This window comes from Eucalyptus grandis, chromosome 11 (genome assembly GCF_016545825.1).
Source record: "Eucalyptus grandis isolate ANBG69807.140 chromosome 11, ASM1654582v1, whole genome shotgun sequence".
NCBI lineage: Eukaryota > Viridiplantae > Streptophyta > Magnoliopsida > Myrtales > Myrtaceae > Eucalyptus > Eucalyptus grandis.
The window spans coordinates 41,786,772-41,806,630 of NC_052622.1; the positions used below are offsets into that span (position 1 = coordinate 41,786,772).

Below are 19,859 nucleotides of genomic sequence, written 5' to 3' on the forward strand. Positions count from 1 at the left end.
TACACCCAAGTCACTATTACTAGGGATAAAGTTCATGGAGGCTGGCCTCGAGACTCGAAGACCGGTGTAGGTGCTAGGGTCCCCAGAGGCTATGCCAAATATTCAACTCCTATGCCCAAGTCACTAGAGCTCATTCTTAGGTTTATCGAGGTCAAACCTAAGTTCATAAAAAGTGAGGCTCAAGCCTTGGTGCCCATACCTAGGTACCCAATTTCTATGCCCAAGTCATCGGTGCCCGTGCCCGAGCCTAGGTCATGAAGGCTAGATCGAGACTCGAGGCCCTAAAAGCCGATCCTAGGTATTCGGCTTTGAACGCCCACTTATCATCACCTAAGACTAAGTGCACAAAAATTGGGCCCAAGCCCCAATGCTCGAGCTAGAGTCCTTGGTGGCCATGCCTATGCAAAAGGCCAAATCCAGGTCCACAAGAGTTGGGCTCAAAATCTCAATGCTCATGTTGGGGTACCCAATTCCCTCGCCTTAGTCACCGACTCTCAAGCCTAAGTCTCTAACACCCATGCTTGGGTTCCTAATGGTTGGGTATGAGAAACCTTGGGTCTTATGATTGGGATCCCGATGGCTAAGTATCATTTATATCATATAAATAATGCATGTCTTTTAAGGATAACAAAATCAAATTTGCTTCTTCAAACTATGGAAAATAATGTATAATTCATTTTTTGATTTTAATTAAATATCGAAAAATATTGTCATTTTTTTTTAAATCATTTTTCACAAATATCATTTTTTTTTAATGAAATAAAAAGAGGTTCGAATTCATATACAAATACAAGGCACGGTTGAGGGGACAATCGTCTCTCATTTCTTTTTAATGACATACCAGGGATGAAAGTATTTGCCAATTGCAAACTTAGGGAAAACATGTTGGAAGATTTGCATAGTGGAACAATAATTGAGTTATGAATTATGATGTGATTTGTTGTGATGGAAAAGATGCTCGAGTTAGATCATGTCACCCGAAGATGCTTGCAATCATCTCTTCCCACTATAAAAGTTAAAATGATAACATTCAGGACTCTTTTCACCAACTAATTCATAAATAAGAAGACGAAATCAATCGATTTATTATTTGTCTTAAGACATATATAAAAGATATCAAAGCGTTGAAAATGCTAACAGACTCTCGATTACATAAGTACTCGAATCGATGTTTACAAAAGAAAACAAAAATTAGAGCGACTTGCTCATTAACTTTTTTTAATAAAAATGCACACATATCATGTGATATTAATAAAATATGATATATTTTTATTGTTACTATGTTTATCCTAGTGGACTCCGAATTAAGATCTTGGCAACCTTGGAGAGAGAATTGAAGAAAAAATAAAAGTCGATGCGTGTTGATATTTAGGTATTGTGAAAGTTTCAGGGATAAAGTTGTTAAATTGCATGTACAATAAGATTTGAATAATAAGAAATTCAAAAATAAATCCGACGAACTAACCTCTAAAAAAATATTTTATACTTTCTTCAATCTCGCCAAAATTTTAAATGTTTTTGAAATTTCAAGAAATTACAAAAGAATTATGTGCGAACCTATGGATCAACTTTTTTATATAGTAAATTTCAGATGTTTTGGGTAATAAATAATTCAAGTGTATCCGCTGCAAGGTTTAAATTAATTAAAAAGAAAAAATTAGGTCATAATCATAAGATTTAAAACAAGTAAAAAGCAAAAAAAAAATCTGTCTAACAAGCTTTTAAGTCTTAGGGACAATGACACAGATGGCTTGTTTGATAACCATTATATTATCGGGAATAATTTCTACTTAAAAATGTTTTTTCTTATTTTGTTCCCTCAATGAGTTTTTGAGCATTTGAAGGCATTTTGCAACTGTCTAAAAATTCTATTTCTATGATAGAAATATGTTTCGTAGGACTTAATTTTTTTTTTTTTTTTTGTGATTTAGGATTTTTTTAATTTTTAAATAATTTTATTATATTTTTCATTTTTTCTTTCTTCATTTTCATCTTCTCCTTCATCCTTTGGTCGGCAACCTCGTTGGAGCGTTGCTGATAGCTTGGCCGAGCCTCATCGAGCGAGCTCTCCTAACCACTCGTGAGGCTTGCCTAACCATGGTAAGGTCGACCTTGCGATGGCTTGATGAGACCAAGCTCGCCTAGCAAAGGCTTGGCCGATGCTCACTTAGTTGCCAAGGGCCGACAAGGCAATGCTCCATCGAGGTCGTTAGCTCTTGTCTAGCTAATTGTTCGTGTGACTTAGGCTAGGGACCAACCAAAGGATGAAGGAGAAGATGAAAAGGAAAAAAAGAAAAGAAAAAATAACATAGGAAAAAAAATGGACTTGATTTTGAAATTGTTTTTTGGAGCAAAAACAACTTTTAATTTATTAATTATATTCCAAATCTATTCCTATAAATAAATTTGTTCATGAGAACAAAAAATTAGGGTTAAAACTTTGAAAAATTTAAAATGGATACACATGTGATAACTTTACTAAAAACTAATTTTTTGATTATAAAAATTCTAAATAGATATACATGCAACAAATGTATCTCAAATGATTGCAAAAAACTTGAAACCAATACACTTGTGATAAATTTATCAAAAACTAATTTGTTCGACCGTAAAAATTCCAAAATGATACATTTGTAATAACTATAACATTCGTTGAATTTGATTAATACAAGAAAAAAACTATAAAAATCGTACAACTTTTGTAAAATCTCAAATTAATACACTAGTCAACTTTTACGTGTCATCATATCTAGTAATTTGATGGTAAAATTAACGAAAATTAATAGGTGATAAATTTATCACAAATGTACGATTTTATAGTAAAATCGTCAGTTTGAGGTTTTTGTAAAAAAATTAATTTTGAGTAAATTTGCCATATGTGTACGAGCTTAAAGTTTTTAAAAATATTAACTCAAAACTTACCGAACACATTTTTTTAGAACAAAATAAAAGAATAAAATTAGATACTATTTGGCTGATTACCAAATATGCCCAAATTGTCATCAAGTTTTAACTCAATATACAATATGATTTATAAACATTTAATTTGTTTGATATGGTTCATAAATTTTAACCCAATGAGTAATATTGTCTCTAGATTTTTAATTTGTTTAATATAATCATAGCCTTTTCGTAAATGTTCAAGTTGTCATGAAAATATTTAATATTTTCTTTCAATTAATTCAAATTTAAGAAAAACGTTAAACGGTTTCGCATAGTTGAAGAATTAGATTAAATATATATTAAAAGTTAAGAGATTACATTAAATAAATTGAAAATTAAGGGACATCGTTACATATTGAGTTAAAGTTCAATTATTATATTAATTTAATTAAAAGTTCTTGGACTGTATTACACATTGATAATTTATGTTAGTGATCCTAAATCTTACGTTTAGGAACAAAAACCTAACACGTAAGCGCGCGGCAAGATTGGCCGATCGGCGAATGAATCAATACCCTTTTGGGTAAGTGAACGGATCCGGCTCCCCGTAGCAGAACGAAGCCGTCCAAACTCTATTGTAACCTCCTCCACAGGTCCACGTGTCATCATCCCCGTGGCTCTTCAACTTTCTCGACCACGCTTTTCCTTCCGCTTTCTGGCTCTGCAACTTTTCCCGTCAACGTTTCTCATTTTCTCGAGAAAAACCGCATAAATCTACCTTTCTCAACCACCGTTTGTCGTCTTCTCTCGCTCCTTCCCCTCCCACGCGTCAATCCTCACGCCCGCGGGCCCGCTCCCGATCTCCGGCCTCCGCCCCGCGCCGCCATGCCTCTGCCGCCGCTGCCGCCGCTCAAGGCCGTCACGGTGACCCACGTGCGCTACCATCGGGGCGATCGGCTCGGCCACTTCCTCGCGTGGATCTCGCTCGTCCCGGTCTTCATCAGCCTGGGCGGCTTCGTCTCGCACTTCATCTTCCGCCGCGAGCTGCAGGGCATCTTCTTCTTCCTCGGCCTCCTCGTCTCCCAGTTCATCAGCGAGAACATCAAGGCCTGGGTCCAGCAGGCCCGGCCCGAGACGTGCGCGCTCCTCGAGATGTGCGACTCCCACGGCTGGCCCTCCAGCCACTCCTCCTACATGTTCTTCTTCGCCACGTACTACACCCTCCTCACCTACCGCGGGATCGGTCTCGCCGACACCAAGAACAAGCCGCTCGCGTGCTTCCTGCCGTGGTTCCTGGCGGTGCTGACGATGTACTCTAGGGTTTACTTGGGGTACCACACGGTCGGCCAGGTCTTCGCGGGGGCCACGCTCGGGAGCGTGATCGGATGGGCTTGGTTTTGGCTGGTGAACACGGTGTTCTGCCGCTACTTTCCGGCGATCGAGGAGAGCGCGTTCGGGAGGAGGTTCTACATCAAGGACACTTCGCATATCCCGAACGTGTTGAAGTTCGAGTACGACAACGCGAGGGCCGCGAGGAAAAACTTGGAATTCAAGTCCAACTGAGGCCGACCGATCGGGAGATCATCTCGACAGGTTTGTTCTTCATCGCCGCTCTGCTCATTGTTCATTTTCTCCCGAGTAGCCTTTGCTCATTATTTTGGAAGTTTCTCTGCTCTTGTCCGATTGAATTTCTCGTGTCCGTTTGCAGTGTGGCTACCCGACATATTTTCCTGGAAAGCTGATTTACATGCCGAATTATAAATATTCATAGTTTCTCTTCCCTACATCACCTTTTTAGCGTAAATTAATGTTTTAATTTGGAGCTATTTAAGGATTGAGCTGTCGAATTGGTTACAATGGAATCGTTTAACTTTTACCAACCATTCGTCAATGAAGTTGTTCAGAAATGTCCCTCTTTCTATAGTAAGAGCAGAAAGGGAAATGAGCACGAAACAAGGAGGAAAATGTAGCGGGAGTTTATGAGAGTTCAAGGTCGACTCTTGTGATTGGTGTATTACATTGGCCAAGGAACCACAATGAGAATGGAACTCCCGCCAGTTAAAGAAGTAGTGTTTTTCGTGCAATTATCTTTGAAACTGCAAACAGTAATTTGAATGAAGTCTAACATCTAACAAAGTTATTCAGTTTCTTCAGCAGATCTATTGCAATAGGTTACAGTGAGTGGACTCTTTGATATTCTTTTATGGCATTGGTGTTTAAGGACATTCTTTTAAGAAGAAAGAACCTGGAAGTCCTCCTCCTTTGTTTTTCACCTTTTGTGCTTTCTCAGTGCGGTTCTTCTTGTCATAAGACCTGTATTACAGAACCAAGCAATGAAAAAGAACCCTAGTAAAGGAGAGAATCTGAGTAAAGTGAGTTGCAATGGAGTTGATGGTTATAAGTTCATGAAGTTTGCATGTGAACTTTTCTTGTTTGAACATGGTAGCTTAGTTTCTTTTGTTTTTTGCCACAGGTGTCATAGTTTGTTGACTTGTCATAACATGTGAAATTTTTTGTTTAGTTATGCTTCATCTTGGTTTTGAGAAGATAATGCATTGATGATGGCTTTGGAAGTCCTTGCCTAGTGAAAAGAACTACTTGATTTTATGGGCAATGTCCATTCTTCCTTTGGCACTCTGTTAATAATCGGAGACAATCGACAATTCATAAAGTTACTGAGGTTCTTTGAGCAAATCGCTTGTGTCACTATTTCAGTGTATAATATGCACTTTTGTCTGGTATTGGTATCTATCGACATTCTTGCAGCGAAGATAACCCAAAGAATTTCTGCACACTTCATTGTACTTCTTCATATTAGATCCTTTTCATTTTTGAATCACTAACGTCAAAACCAGGAAATGATGAAATAAAGCTGAAAATGTAGAAAAGGAGATTATGCTAGACTTGATAGTGGCAGAACATGTGTTACACGAGTTTTTTCATTCCATTGTTTTTGCTGATTGAATTGAGAAAAATGAAGAATCTTTAAATTGGTTATTCACTTTTCTTTGGACTTCATATTTGTGAAGCAGCATCCGGATTTACTGTCATGCCATTTTTTAAAAAGTTACTTTGTTTCTTGGCCTTTTCAACTCTTCTTGCTTTTTCTCTCTTTAAGTATTTATAATTGCTAGGCAGTGTAAGTGTATCCATCATTAATGTGATTGAAGAATGATCTATGGTTAACTCCAGTAGTTTGACTTCTCCGGACTTGCAGCTTCTTTCTTGGTCTATTTCTGAGGGCGTATTGCTAGGCAATCTTTCTTCCCCTCAATAGAACTGTTTAACTTAGGCTACCTGATTTATACTGCAAATTCAGTATATTTGTAAGACCACAAAATCCGCTCATATTTGGCATATGATGCAGTGTGTTCAATTGATATGCATACATGTCTATTGAGAGATGAACACTTACTACTTTGAGCTGCAGCCCAAATTATAAGATACGTGACTGCTGAAAATTGCTGAAGAATTTTGTTCTTAGCTACCTAGGATGCGAATGATGAATTAAAAGAGTAAGAGGTGATCATCTGCTTGGAGAGCAAAGAACCTTTGCAGATGAAATACTGGATATCAACCCCAAGAATACTGTAGAGGTTGTTACTTGGAATATCCTTATGTTCTTGTGTAACTTCGATGTACTACAATAATTCTTTATAAATAAAATTTGACCTTATCAAGAAAACTTGTTATTTGGTTCATGATCTTTCCTAGCTAACACTCTCCATACTCTCAAGATTCCCAACCTGTTGTTCCTGTTTATTCTGCTAATTGAATCAAATTTGAAAATGAGCTTGTTATCTTAATTATCGAATAGGCAAGAATTGAATAAATTGGTCATCCAAAAGGACCATTCACATCTCTAGTTTGACTAAAGTAGTTGATTTTCAAACTCACTAAAAAATGTTTCTAATAATGATTATCTCCTGAAGTTGGTAGAGTAAATGTTGATGAAAAATTCTTTTATTGTGTATTCATTATATTATCTTGAAAGGCAGAGTTTGAAATGTTACTGCATTCATCTGCTTCAAGTAAAAAATAAAATAAAATAAAAATCCAAGAGCAAATTGAAGTTGTGGTGGCGAATAATCGATATCAAAGATAGGGATATAAATGCATATTACTAATTAATAAACTAGCATGGAGAACTCATTTACTGCTTCCTGAAAACTTGGAAGGAAAATTTCTTGAAGCTTTGATATTTACTATGTTTCTCACTCTGGTTTCAATTTAAATAATTACAATTGTGAAATTATCATCGAAAGATCCAAAAGTCCTGGCAAGGAGTGAGTCTATGAGGGATAATGAGTTTAACATGTTACTATTTGCAAGTCTATGGACACAGTGAAGTTGTAGTCATGCTCTATCGTCTTACCTCGAAATTTGCAACTACTTGATACATTTATCAGTATTGAGAGTCTATTGGAAAGTTCTACGTCAGGAGCACAACTTACATACATTTCCCCCCCTTTTCCCCTTTTTGGTGACTAGATCTTCCAATTGCAGTATACATGTTTCATATCACCTGTTGGGGGAGATTGATGGCAATTTGGTCAACAACAATTTTTGAGCACTTCAGTTACCTCACCTCTTGTTTAGAATAGTTTGTGCTAATTTTCCTTGGACAATGAGTTGTGTAGTTGAAGTTATAATCATTCATGACTATCATATCTAGCATGGTCAGGCAGGCAAAAGAAATGCAGATTAAAATTTGTTTGATTTTCATGCAGCACAAGAGGAGTCTAGATGGTCATTCTTTTGGGACAGACTGTGTGGGTCATTACCATGAGACTAGTACTAATAGTGTCTCCTCTGTTTTGATGGCATGGCAACATTTGATGTCATTGGCTGATTCCACGACTTATTTTGCTGGTAGAGCACTCTGGGAAAAAAGTTTTGGATTTTGAGGCTTTCAGCTTCCCTGGAGTGCAATCTTTTTCCCTGTCTCCTGGTACATCTGTCATCAATCTGAGCCAGGGGAGTTGGTTTATTAGGATATTGCTTTCACAAGCCTCCCTTTTCTAAATTAAAATGTTGAGTCTGTCATGTTGATCTATGTGCTGGACATCTAGATATTCCTTGGGGGCTTTCTAGTTTCCTGTACTTGCACTTTGGCTGGCACAAACCTTTCAGAGACATATCATTTTCTCATTTCCAGTCTGTAGATTTTGAATATTTTTAGAGAAGTGGTGAAAAATGATGTGTGGAGCTCATTTGCATGGTGCAAGTGCCTGGGTGGATGGACTTGGTGAGCACTAGCAGGACCTGTGCCCTAGATACTTCTTTGATTAAATTGGTTGAAATTGCGTTGTACTTCTGTAAAATGGAATTGGACCGAACTATCTTGGTATTTCTCTCTCTCTCTCTCTCTCTCTATACAGACAGCCACTCACATAGATGTATCCTTGCATGTGCCTGTCCTTGCACATCCTTGTGCTTGTGTGCGCGTGCAACAAAAGTGTGCACCTTTCTCACATATGTTCAATGGTTGTTGTTCTGCCAGAACTTTTTGATACTATCATAATCTGATAACAAAAGTGGAGCTAATTTGCACGGTGCAAGTGCCTGGGTAGATGGACCTGGTTAGCACTAGCAGGACCTGTGCCCTAGATACTTCTTTGATTAAATTGTGTTGAAATTGCATCATAATTCTGTAAAATAGAATTGGACTGAACTATCTTGGTCTCTCTCTCTCTCTCTCTGTATGTATATATATATAAATATATACACACACACAGAGCCACTCACATAGATGTATCCTTGCATGTGCCTGTCCTTGCACATCCTTGTGCTTTTGTGCGTGTCCAACAAAAGTGTGCACCTTTCTCACATATGTTCAATGGTGGTTGTTCTGCCAAAACTTTTTGATATTATCATAATCTGCATTTTAATGACTGTTTTCATAATCTTTGTTCAATTCAGGTGAAGTGCTCTAGATGATTAATCAGTACAGATGAGGAAATAATATACGTCCTTACCTTCTTCGGGTGGCATAAGTTCGAGGCTAATCTGAGTTTCCCAGACTAGATTCCAATCCTCAGATTAGACTGACAGAATTTTGATATTCTTGGAGAATTCTGCTCGGTGGATGGAAAATTTGAATCTTTTGTTTTTTCAGTTATTGGAGAAACTGGAAAGATTTGCTTCTAATCTACTTCCAGAGGTTCAAATAACGAGTCTGTTGTGACGAACTGAAAGCAAGAGTCATGCAAATGTGCTTTCTTTTTCAATGTTATTACATAAGAATGCAGATATACTTATAGGATATCTATAGTAGAACTCTTCTTTAAAGTTTGAAATGCCATTGCCATCTTTCTCGAGTCTACTTATCGAATGGGAGCTAGTTTAATCGAAAAGTTTCTGCTGTCTTTGGTTCTCTTGCTGAACCTGTGAATCTTTTCTTTTAGTCTAGAATAGAATGGCCACATCTTCCATTGGTTGAATCGCCTGTATGCAGTATTAGTTTGAACCCGTAACACGATTTCTGAGGACAGTATTGTTTCACCATGGCTTGGGCTTCACTGTCCAACTTCATTGATACATTGATGTTACTTATTCGGCTGCTACAGATCGGTAACCCTTCTTACTAGAATTACGAAGCAGTAATAGTCCTTGAAAAGTAACATAATAGATAATATGGTACCTACTGGCTGGCGATAACGAGTGAGATTATGGACTTATGACAAGTACATCTAAACATGCTCAACTGCAGCTGTGGCAGGATTCTTAGGCATATACCAACAGATTTTCACCTAATGATCTCAAGCTAACATTCAAGAAAGATCACTTTGGTCATGCACAGATATGACGCTAATCATGCTTTTAACGACGCGTTCACAGTTCAACCATTAAACCTTGCACATGTTAGCTGATGATGATATGAGTAGATAAACATTGACCGAGTCGTGTGTATATTGCTTCTCTATATGTCGTTTAGCTACATATCCCTGGTAGGCTGGAATAAATCGTCCAACTCCTGTTACTGTATATGTATTCTACTGAAATTGATGTACACGGTGGCCGAAAGATCTAAATAGATCTGTCCTCCTGTATGGCATTTATATCCCGTCTGGTGACTCTAATGCGCAACGATGCCATCGCCAAGTAGCTGTCCTGCAAAGGCCCGATTCGCGCGCATCTTCTTCTACATGCCCAGTTGTAAAACAAATACTCATCCATCGTTGGCTCTTCAATTTTCCGACGCCATCACTGCCTAAACGACGGCATTTCCAACACGGAAGCCCGAGAAATGCCCCTGGAAGAGCCTTCCTCTCTGATTCTCAAATCGTAATCCTCGTTGAATTCTTCCTCCGTGATCTCTCCTTTAGCGTGACTACTCGAGGAGGGAGTGCTATGGTCCAGCGCCCTCCTGGCGGCCCCGAAAGACGACCGTGGAGGGTCGAAATTCGTGGCGGGGCTAGCCCTCGAGTGGTTCGACTCGAGAGACAGAGAAGTCCGCGGGGATTGAAAGAAGGATTGTTCCAGTTTATGGCTGTTGTTCCTTCTCTCCCTCACTTCGGCATGCCATTGCTTTATTATGTTTGCCATTTGCTCATCCAGGACTTTGCCTTTGAAGTGCGAACCCATCTGGTGTCCACCAAAAAATAAGCGACTGGTAGCGAGAAGATAAAACATATATGCGATATTTTATATCATAATCATAACAATTATAATTATATTATATTATACCTGCGTGACAAGCGCATACAGGGGAAGAGTGATGTAGCAGCAAATCACTTGAACTGCAACCCTGATAAAAGCCAAAAATAAATAAAACAAATAAAAAATCATACTCTTGAATGTTAATAAAAAAAAAAAAGAAGTATATATATGGGCGCGTGCGCATATATATATATATATTCAAACATGAAGTAGGGTTAATATTCTAAAAGAATCCAAAATTAATACATTTGTGATAAATTTACTCTAAATTAATTTTTTGATAGTGAGAAATTCCAAACTGGTATATTTGTGACAAATTTATCCTAACTTAATTTGTTCAACAGCCACAAATACCAAATTGATACATTTGTGACAAATATACCATTTGTTAAATTAGATTAATATTACAAAAAACCACAAAAATTGTATAACTATAACAAACGGTGAGTAAAATCCCAAACTGGTACAATGTCATCCAACTTATTAATTTGACGATAAAATTTAATTAAAACTAACATAGGATAAATTTGTTACAAGTGTACCAATTTAGGATAAGTTTGTCAAAGATGTATTAGTTTGGAATTTTTGGTGGTCAAAAAATTAGTTTTGATAAATTTGTGCCATGTGTAATATTTTGGGTTTTTAAAGGATATCAACCCTAAGAAATAAGAGTAGAGGCTAAATAAAGATATGTAGATAAATAAACCAAAAGAAGAAGAAGAAAGAAAGATATGTAAGGTAAGTTCTTACGCCAACACCACTCTTGTCACAAGGATCACGGTGTGCTCATGGTAGCAGGATCCCACCCCGAATTGTACCTGATGGAAAATACACAAGAAAATCGAATATTAATTCTAGTAAATTATTTTACTCAATAAAATAAAATAAAATTGAGAGGTGCATTAGAACAAAGCCGGAAAAACTGCTCACCGTGACCCAAATGAAGAACGCGAGTTCGAACGCATTCTGAAAAGATCACAGAAGCAAAAACGAAATGCGTTAGTTTCCCGGTAAACCCTAATCTGCGAGCTTTCGAATGCCGGGGTTTCGCAAGCATCCGGCGCCCTCTGGCATTGCCATTTCGAGCCGAGACGCGAGCTGTACAAACACGTACGTACCACGAAAAGAGTGTAGTGAAGAAGCGTGAGGACGAATTTGGGATGGCCGAACCAGAAGAGGTCGTCATTCGGCCGAACCAGCGGGGTGCCGATGATCACGCTGTTCTGGTTCTTCATCTGCAGAGCCATTCTCGCCACGATCACTTCCAGTTTGGTCCCGACCACCAACACCAACTGCAGTTTTCGATTTCATCGACAGGTAAAAGTCAATTCATCTTGTCGGACTGAAGGCCTAGGGAGAAGTTATGCATATATGTCATGAAATCATGCTGAAGTTATGGTGCTTACCAGGAGCGGGACGTAAGAGACCCAGAGATAGACATTCCACCCTTAATTTGTTTCAAACGATAGATTGCAAGAATAATTGTCAGTCGATACTGAAGTTAATAGAACAAAAGCATTGGAAATTAAATCAACATTGTCGAAGAATTCAGAAATTGGACTGAAAGAATTACCATGGACATCGACAAGCATGAATATGACGACCACGAACCACATCACGGGGCTGTCAATAATCAAGGAATTAAAGTTATGAGTAGAAATTCGAATTGAATGATCTGATACCTTAAAATTATTTGAAAAATTCGATATATTGGTCGAAAGATGAGGTATGGAAATTTCTCATTTTAAATTAGAGGCAAATAAGGGTACGAAGAATTCAAATCCTAACTTTCGATAATTAATGCACCAGACCCATCACTATTTATTGCAATTTGGAGTTAAATTGTAGAAATGAAGAGTATAGTCACCTTATGCTGACCACAACCTTGAAGTCTTCCTCTAAAGACCGCTGTATGTACCTTTGGAAATTGAAATTATTATGGCGAGCCGATAAGTGAGCCTGAAAATGAAATTTTGTCACTATCAGATATGACCATTTCACCAAATTAATTAACTAATTAATCTCCAAATATGCTTTTAATTAATGTGATTTAGCTAGGACACTTACCGAGATGAAACCGTGTCTGAGGGTGAGGTAATCGACTTTCGCGACAGAGCGAAAGAATTGTCTGAAAAAGCATTTCTGGACCGAACATCGAAATTGGACATTCATATTAGCAAGAATGTGAGATTTTGTGGGATTCCTATGAACTATTCCACAAAATTAAACTAACATATGATGGTATGAATTATTATTTAAATATTCTAATAAGCAATACATATTGACCTTGCTTGTGAAAAAATTTAAAATATAAGAAAAGATCAACTTGGGATAGAAACGACTTACGATCCATAAATTGATGGATGTGTCGGAACAAGTCGTCATGTGCCGTCTTCCAAAAGTTGTTTGTCTTGTGAATCTGAATCTATTTGGATCTGAAACATTAATACTTTGTCATATTAACAATCAACCATACCATTCCCTCCCCCCCCAAAAAAAAAAAAAAAAAGAAGAAGAAGAAAGAAATAAAATAAATTAATTGCCTGACTGAAATTAAAATGTTTTAAAACGATTTATATATAGAAAAACTATGAAATTGATTTTACATGGCTTAGAATAATGAGAGAGAAATGGGGTTCATCTAGAAGGCCAACATGAACCGGTCGTTTTAAGGAATGTATATTTCATAAAAGTCAACGTCGGCTTATCGGTCTCATCACGACGAGCATATGTTCACATCGAGATCACTCTCTACACCAATTTCTTTTCAGTTTTATCAACTATTTTTTTTAACTTTTTATTTTGAGAAAAAAATTATCAGAGCCCTAGAAAGGAAATAAATCTTTTTTTTTACACGGAAAAAGCAAAACTTGCAAATTACAACTTGTACTTATAATTTTTCACTAGTAGACATATAGCGAAAAAGTTGTATGGCTAGTCACTAGAAGTTTTGCAGAAGCAAAACTATTTGTATTTGCAACATATGCTCGAGAATGTTCAAGGGTTTAACTTTTGCTTGAATGCGTTATTAAAGTGTCCAGACAGTTCGAAAATTTAAAACCACATAAAATTCGGATACAAAAAAAATTGAAAGCAATAGAAAAAATATATAAACAAACGATAATTAGAACTTCAAATGATTTATTTATTTATTTATTAAGGTGGACATGTAGATTTCTTCAATTCATAGAATTACATGTTTATCCCCAAAATTCATATACTCAAAGCCTAGAATATAGGGTATCTTAGGAATAACATTAGAACCGGTTACTAAAATTGAAAAAAGAAGAAGCAAAAATCATCATTTATATTAGTTTGCCATAATATTTCTTTATCAACCAATTATTATTGATTTTTCTGATCCCGGTTGACTAATCTATTAAAGTGTCTCCAAGTCCTCTGGATTCTGAAAACAAAAGCTTCTAAACCGGGTAGTGGGATTTTCAGAATGCAAGCCAATTCGTTGAATAAACGCTTGATTTCTGTAGATTTATTTTTCAAAGATCCGAGACTGGCCCTCCATTTTAGACTTGCCCTTTGAAATATGTAATTATTTAGTAGATAGGTCACCGGCCTAATTTAGTCATGCAAACGAACATCAAATTGGCTGAAAAGATCGTTCTCCCAAATTGAGGAACTTCTAGATGGTACCATGGTCATATATAAATATCATATGAGAGAAAAACCGTAATTAGGTTCAAGTCAACTTGGCCCCCAAAATTGGAATTGTAAGGACCCATCTTATATGCCGTGTAAAATAACAGAAAAGTGGACCTTCTACATTTCCCCTCTAGAAATTTATATGCAAATTTCTCATGATCAAATGAGATTTAGGCCTTTCAATATTTCCAACATGTAAATGACTCCGGTCACAAATATGTAATTGCAATTTTTTCTCATGCACGGAATTTGTTTTAGAATATATGTCATGATCCTTTGAATTACTTGGACTGAATTCTCAAATTGATTGCCATATCTCGTATCATGAATTGTTTACTTTTTAAGGCAACATTTCATGATCACATAGGGATAAAACATGAGTGATTTATTCCTCCTAAAATGATATTTCTCAACCCTATATTATGATGAATTCTATTTTTTTCCTCTTAAAAAGAATCCATCTGCAGTGAAAAAGAATAAAGAGCTCGGGTGTATATAAAGATGAACATACCATTGGCGACCAGATACTCGGTAGTTTGAGTTTCTTTTTCCCAAGCTTCCCAACGCCTCATCTGATGATTTTTATCAAAATCAAAATGTATTTTTGTACTTATTTCGACACATAAAACTTTAATCTATAATGACATCTAATTTCTGCTGTATAAATGTGTATAAAGTGGAGACTAATTTTGTTAATTACCTTTAATCTGCCCAAACCCAGGGCGATCACACTGTACGCAATCTGCATTACCGCCAACACGAAGATGAAGATCGAGAGCTGCTGCATCCCTTCTTGGGTCACCAATGACACCTTCCCCTGCAATTTTTTGTTTTTTGTTTATGTTAAATCATCTCCACAAGAAAGAATAAAACCCAGAACGGTAGCTTTTCCATGCATGACTTTTCAACGGATGTCATGCCTAACGATTTGACTACAAGTTTTCGTTATCATTATGAAGTGATTAGTCCTATTTTACATGTCCTTGGGACTTCGAATAATTGACGAGCGACCTATACATGATGTTCATGAATAAGTACTTCATCAATCTTTGAGCTACATAACGACCATTTGTCATGACGATGAACATCGCAATGAAGATGATCCCAAACTTATATATAACTCACAAGGGACGAGAGTTACTGGGAACATCGCTTATAAGGGGTATTATACTGCAACGAAGAAAATGCGATTGAAAAAACATGAGCATTCGAATACTTTCCATCATATTGTTATTAACTAGATTAGTTGAATCTGGGTACTCTCTCTCTTTCTCTCTCTCTCTCATTCATTCATTCATTCATCAAGAGAAAGATCGATTGTACTTCTTCGTTTATAAATATTTCATAGACTCTAGCAAGAAAAAGGATAATAACGGTACAATATATAAACTGCTATCAACGCTCTACCTTTGAGCTGCAAGGATCGGTGGCCGTGCTGTTTGTAGTTGTTGCCGTTGTCGTGTCTTCGTCATCTGCCAGTTGCCGCCATGGAAGCCATAGAAGTTTCCGATATGCAGCTCCGTCGACCACCATCGACAAGTTCACAGCGGCTGCTGTCATTACCATCTCTCCCAAGAAGCGCTCGACTTGGAATTTCTCCGTCGTTTCGACAGACGTCGAATTTTGCTTCTTACAAGGAAGCATGGTGTCTGCGAGCTTGGCAGAGATGCAGATGTTTGATATCGATTCTTGGGTCACCGCTAAGAGCAGCGATACGAACCCTAGCAGCATCAACTCTGCAACGAGAATGAAGAAAACTAACTAAACAATAAAAAAGAATTATATGATTTTGTCAAGAAGAGTTAGGTAAGCATTACTTTTGGAATGCACATATAGTCCAAAACGATACCTAGCCATGAGATATTGAGAAAGACACTGTTTAAGACATGAACTACTTCCCTATACTAAGCTAAGTTCCATATTAAATTTCATGGACCAAGCCCAGTGATGATTGAAACAAGAATATACCGGATTTAAGTCTCTCAACCGCCTCCGTCAAGGCACGCTTCCGGTGTCTCTTGAGCCACTGCGAGACCATGGAGTTCATTTAAGTTCAACGATCGTGGTATCCGAAAAAAAAGATCAAGAAAAAAAGAAACAGCAAAATTTGTATGATCTGATCGATTGCTTACGTGTGTGAGGAGATGGATGAGGCGCTCGAGAACGAGGGAGGTCGATATGAACAAGAAGCAAACCACCGCTAGCGCCCATGTCGGCGTGTACTCCAGAGAACTCTCGTTGCTGGATCCGCTGCCGCCCGCCATGCTACTTGGTACAATTCTCTCCCTTTCTTTTGTCTTTCTTCTTTTCCCTTTGGTTATCCTTCTCCTCTTTTTCAGGGTGAAGTGCAAGACAAGATGAGCACCGGCGAGATGGAAGGCTGGGGAGGATATTTCTGTTTGATAAGCGAAAGCTGGAGAGGGATGATATAAGCAGAAGATCCGCAAAGTCTTTATGCAGAGACAGCTCTTTTGGGGAACGAAACGTGGAGCTTCGTCCACATTGTGCTGCGTAGTTTACTAACGTTCACACCACATTCCAAATCGTCGGTTTGGTTTCTGAGTGTTGCGACTCGAGTTATTATTCATGTTTTGGGGCCCCAAAGAAAGTCTCCATTGAAAACTGCTCTTTGTGTCAGTCCAAAAAGCCTTCAATTCCCACTGCTACGCCGCGTTGAAGATCGGTAGATATTTCAGGCACGACCAACCCAATTCGCAGGGATAGTAAACATGTCCGGCCTTCGAGAATCTACAGTGGGTTTTCATTTGTATATTGCCCATCATCAACTCATTCGTTTCTTTCCTTCTTTCTTTCTTGTTCCGTTCCTGATTCATTCGGTTTTCGCCCTCTTTCGTTTCCAACGTACCGAATGCGTGCACTAGGAATAGGTCTGTGAAGACTGGCACAGCGCCATTCGCGAGAGATCCACAGTTTCCCTAAATGGCAAAACAGTGACAAGGAACTTTGAGAGAGGATTTTCGATGGTGTCCGACTTCGACATCCGACCTTGCACTTAGATATATTTTCATGGCTTTTGTTATTCTATTCTCACGCTTCGACTTGGGATTTTTAGTAGTCTATGGAGAGAAATTAGCCGTACTTGCCTATGATCCATATCGTCCCAGACATTAGAAGCATAACTTTGATCGATACCGGAAGATTTCTTGGCTAAAAGCATTCGCTTTGACTGGTTCCGACAAATGCCGTACATCCGCAACAAGTGTACGTGTTTCTTGGAAAGTTTCGTGTAACGATATATGTTTGACTGACTGGTCTTTTTGTCTGACCTTTTTATAGGCTAATTGAAAGAGTCGTCAAATGTTCATTTGATTTGGAAAGTTTCGGGAGACCACGAGGTTTTAAAAGAAAAGTAATCAAAACGTTTTTATAGGCTAATTGAAAGAGTCGTCAAATTGAAGCGTTGTGACGTGATTTTTATAGGTAACTTTCTTCCGAAACACGTATCTAATTGACTAAATTAAAGTCTTATTTCCATATATAAGTATCTGGAAATTTTTTGATGAGATGGGTTAAGTCGAGATCAGAATGAAGTTCAATGCATTTGGGCATTGACACATCACTTTTGCTTCAGTATACAATTTTGACCGCAATTGGGCATTGACTTTCGTGGTGCCCCCATTCCAATTTCCTCTTTTTATTTTTTATTTTGTTCAGAATTCCAATTTCTTCCTTGGGAAGTTGATGTTTTGGCTCCTTTAAAAAACAAAATATTATTCATATTATTCAGTCAAAACTTGTATACCTTTAATAAATTTATCCAAAATTAATTTTTTGACAACAAAAACGCAAAATTGATGTACTTGTAATAAATTTACCACAAACTAATTTTTTATCATCAAAAACCCTAAACTAGTAAATTTCTTTACCCTCCGTTAATTTTGTTAAATTGGATTGATATTATGAAAAATCATAAATTGATACACCTGTGATAAATGGAGGTCAAAACTTCAAATTAGTATGCTCGTCAATCGTCATATGCCATTAAACTCGGTAATTTAATAGTAAAATTTAACAGAAACTAATAAATGATAAATTTGTTATAGTTGTATCGGTTTAGAGTTTGTGATACATTTGTCACAAGTGTACTATTTGGAATTTTTCGTGATATTAGTAATTTATTTTTTGCCAAACAAACGTAACCTAAAACTTAAGTTACCATTTGATTATAGTTAAAATGACATATGAAGATATCCGTCCTTATATCAGTGAGAGAGATCTAGAACCTAAAGTAGCTGGAGAGACGTTCTTCCTATCCATCTTTATTTATTCTTATACGTTGATTATTTAATATAAAGGTCCTAATTTATGAACGTGTTATTTCGTTCTAGTTACAGGTCATTGAGCACGTACCATATGACGAATCAAGTCGCAAGTGCCTTTTTCCCCTCTTTTCAAATTTTCAGGTTCCCTGGCGTCAAAAGTCAGAAATGACCTACGAGTTGCAGCGAATTGACGTCTAAGTAGTCAACCACGGTGTTTTATAAAGAAATTGGTGTTTATAAAATGACAAGAAATACGTGGAGACTGCTGGTTAATAAAAATGCCGACCAAGTCGGGAGTCTTCGTCAAGGAAAGCCGAAAACTAATGACTGTTGTTCCAAAATGTGGCTTTGATGAAATCAATGAGGGGATTATAGAGTAGTAAAAGGTGACTAATGATTATGTTAATTCGACGTTCAACCGAAGATTAAGTTGTACTGCATGCAAGAATTACCAATATTGCCACTGTGACATCATTGTCACATGATTTGTGTCAATACAAATAACTAGTATGTGTTGCATTTGGTGAATTGATATTGGATTGAAATTAGGATTCAATATCAAGATATTTAATCTCCGATGTATATCTAAACAATATCTTCAAATGATGGTTTGGCGTTAGTAAACTAAGGAATTCGATATCTTAAAGATCAATCAAGTGTAAGTTTGAAATAGAATAAAATGATCAAAGTGAGAGTTTTAGACTTTTGATGAGTATTTTGGAGCATGAGACAGTCGATTTTCTAAATTCAATCACGCAAAAATCAATGTCAACTTTTTAAAGAGATTCGCTAATCAAAGTTCACAATCGCAAGTATACCTATTTTTAGAACTTTCAAACCCTCGAAATGATCTGCTCATTTAAAAAGACCAATTAAGATACGAGACAAACCCTAAATGCCTTGGCCTACACAAGGAATGGCAATCATAATTATGTCTTGCGGTAATGATAATCCACATACCGACATCGTGTTTTCTAAACCCTAATTCAAAATAAAAGAAAAGGACATTATAAACCTTGGCCCCTGGATTTGGTTTTGGACGTCGTGCCCCTTGAATGAATTATGGGATCCAGAGAATCGTCCCACGCGGCAATCCTGGTTAAACTTTTGACTATGGGGCTCTTGTGCTCACTGCTCACGTAAAGCATTGAATGTTGAGACAAGAAAGTCTCACAAGTCACCCGTGAATGAGATTAAAGACAAGGCGATACAAAGTACGAAGAAAGATCAACCGTCGTGAGCAGGTCATCTACGGGCATTTGGTCTAGTGGTATGATTCTCGCTTAGGGTGCGAGAGGTCCCGAGTTCAATTCTCGGAATGCCCCCGTTTCCTTTCTTTTCATTTTTTCCCATGACAATCCCATTTCATTG

General features: G+C 37.3%; 2 protein-coding genes and 1 non-coding gene across 3 annotated transcripts; 2 read left to right on the plus strand and 1 right to left on the minus strand.

Moving 5' to 3' along the window:
• Positions 1 to 3,546: 3,546 nt before the first annotated feature.
• LOC104426542 (lipid phosphate phosphatase gamma) lies at positions 3,547 to 9,239 on the plus strand. Its single transcript, XM_010039639.3, has 2 exons — positions 3,547 to 4,476; positions 8,806 to 9,239. Exon 1 carries the CDS (start codon positions 3,769 to 3,771, stop codon positions 4,444 to 4,446), a length of 678 nt encoding a protein of 225 aa, XP_010037941.2. The 5' UTR covers positions 3,547 to 3,768; the 3' UTR covers positions 4,447 to 4,476; positions 8,806 to 9,239.
• A 358-nt stretch (positions 9,240 to 9,597) lies between these two features.
• On the minus strand, positions 9,598 to 16,743 carry LOC104427912 (MLO-like protein 3). Its single transcript, XM_010040922.3, has 15 exons — positions 16,338 to 16,743; positions 16,174 to 16,231; positions 15,613 to 15,941; positions 14,906 to 15,022; positions 14,717 to 14,777; positions 12,892 to 12,980; positions 12,613 to 12,687; positions 12,413 to 12,504; positions 12,119 to 12,168; positions 11,952 to 11,992; positions 11,664 to 11,837; positions 11,476 to 11,511; positions 11,296 to 11,363; positions 10,573 to 10,633; positions 9,598 to 10,470 (listed from the first exon to the last, which is right to left on the minus strand). Exons 1-15 carry the CDS (start codon positions 16,467 to 16,469, stop codon positions 10,090 to 10,092), a joined length of 1,764 nt encoding a protein of 587 aa, XP_010039224.2. The 5' UTR covers positions 16,470 to 16,743; the 3' UTR covers positions 9,598 to 10,089.
• A 2,998-nt stretch (positions 16,744 to 19,741) lies between these two features.
• TRNAP-AGG lies at positions 19,742 to 19,813 on the plus strand. The gene has a single exon. It is a non-coding gene; the product is annotated as a tRNA-Pro (tRNA).
• Positions 19,814 to 19,859: the final 46 nt, after the last annotated feature.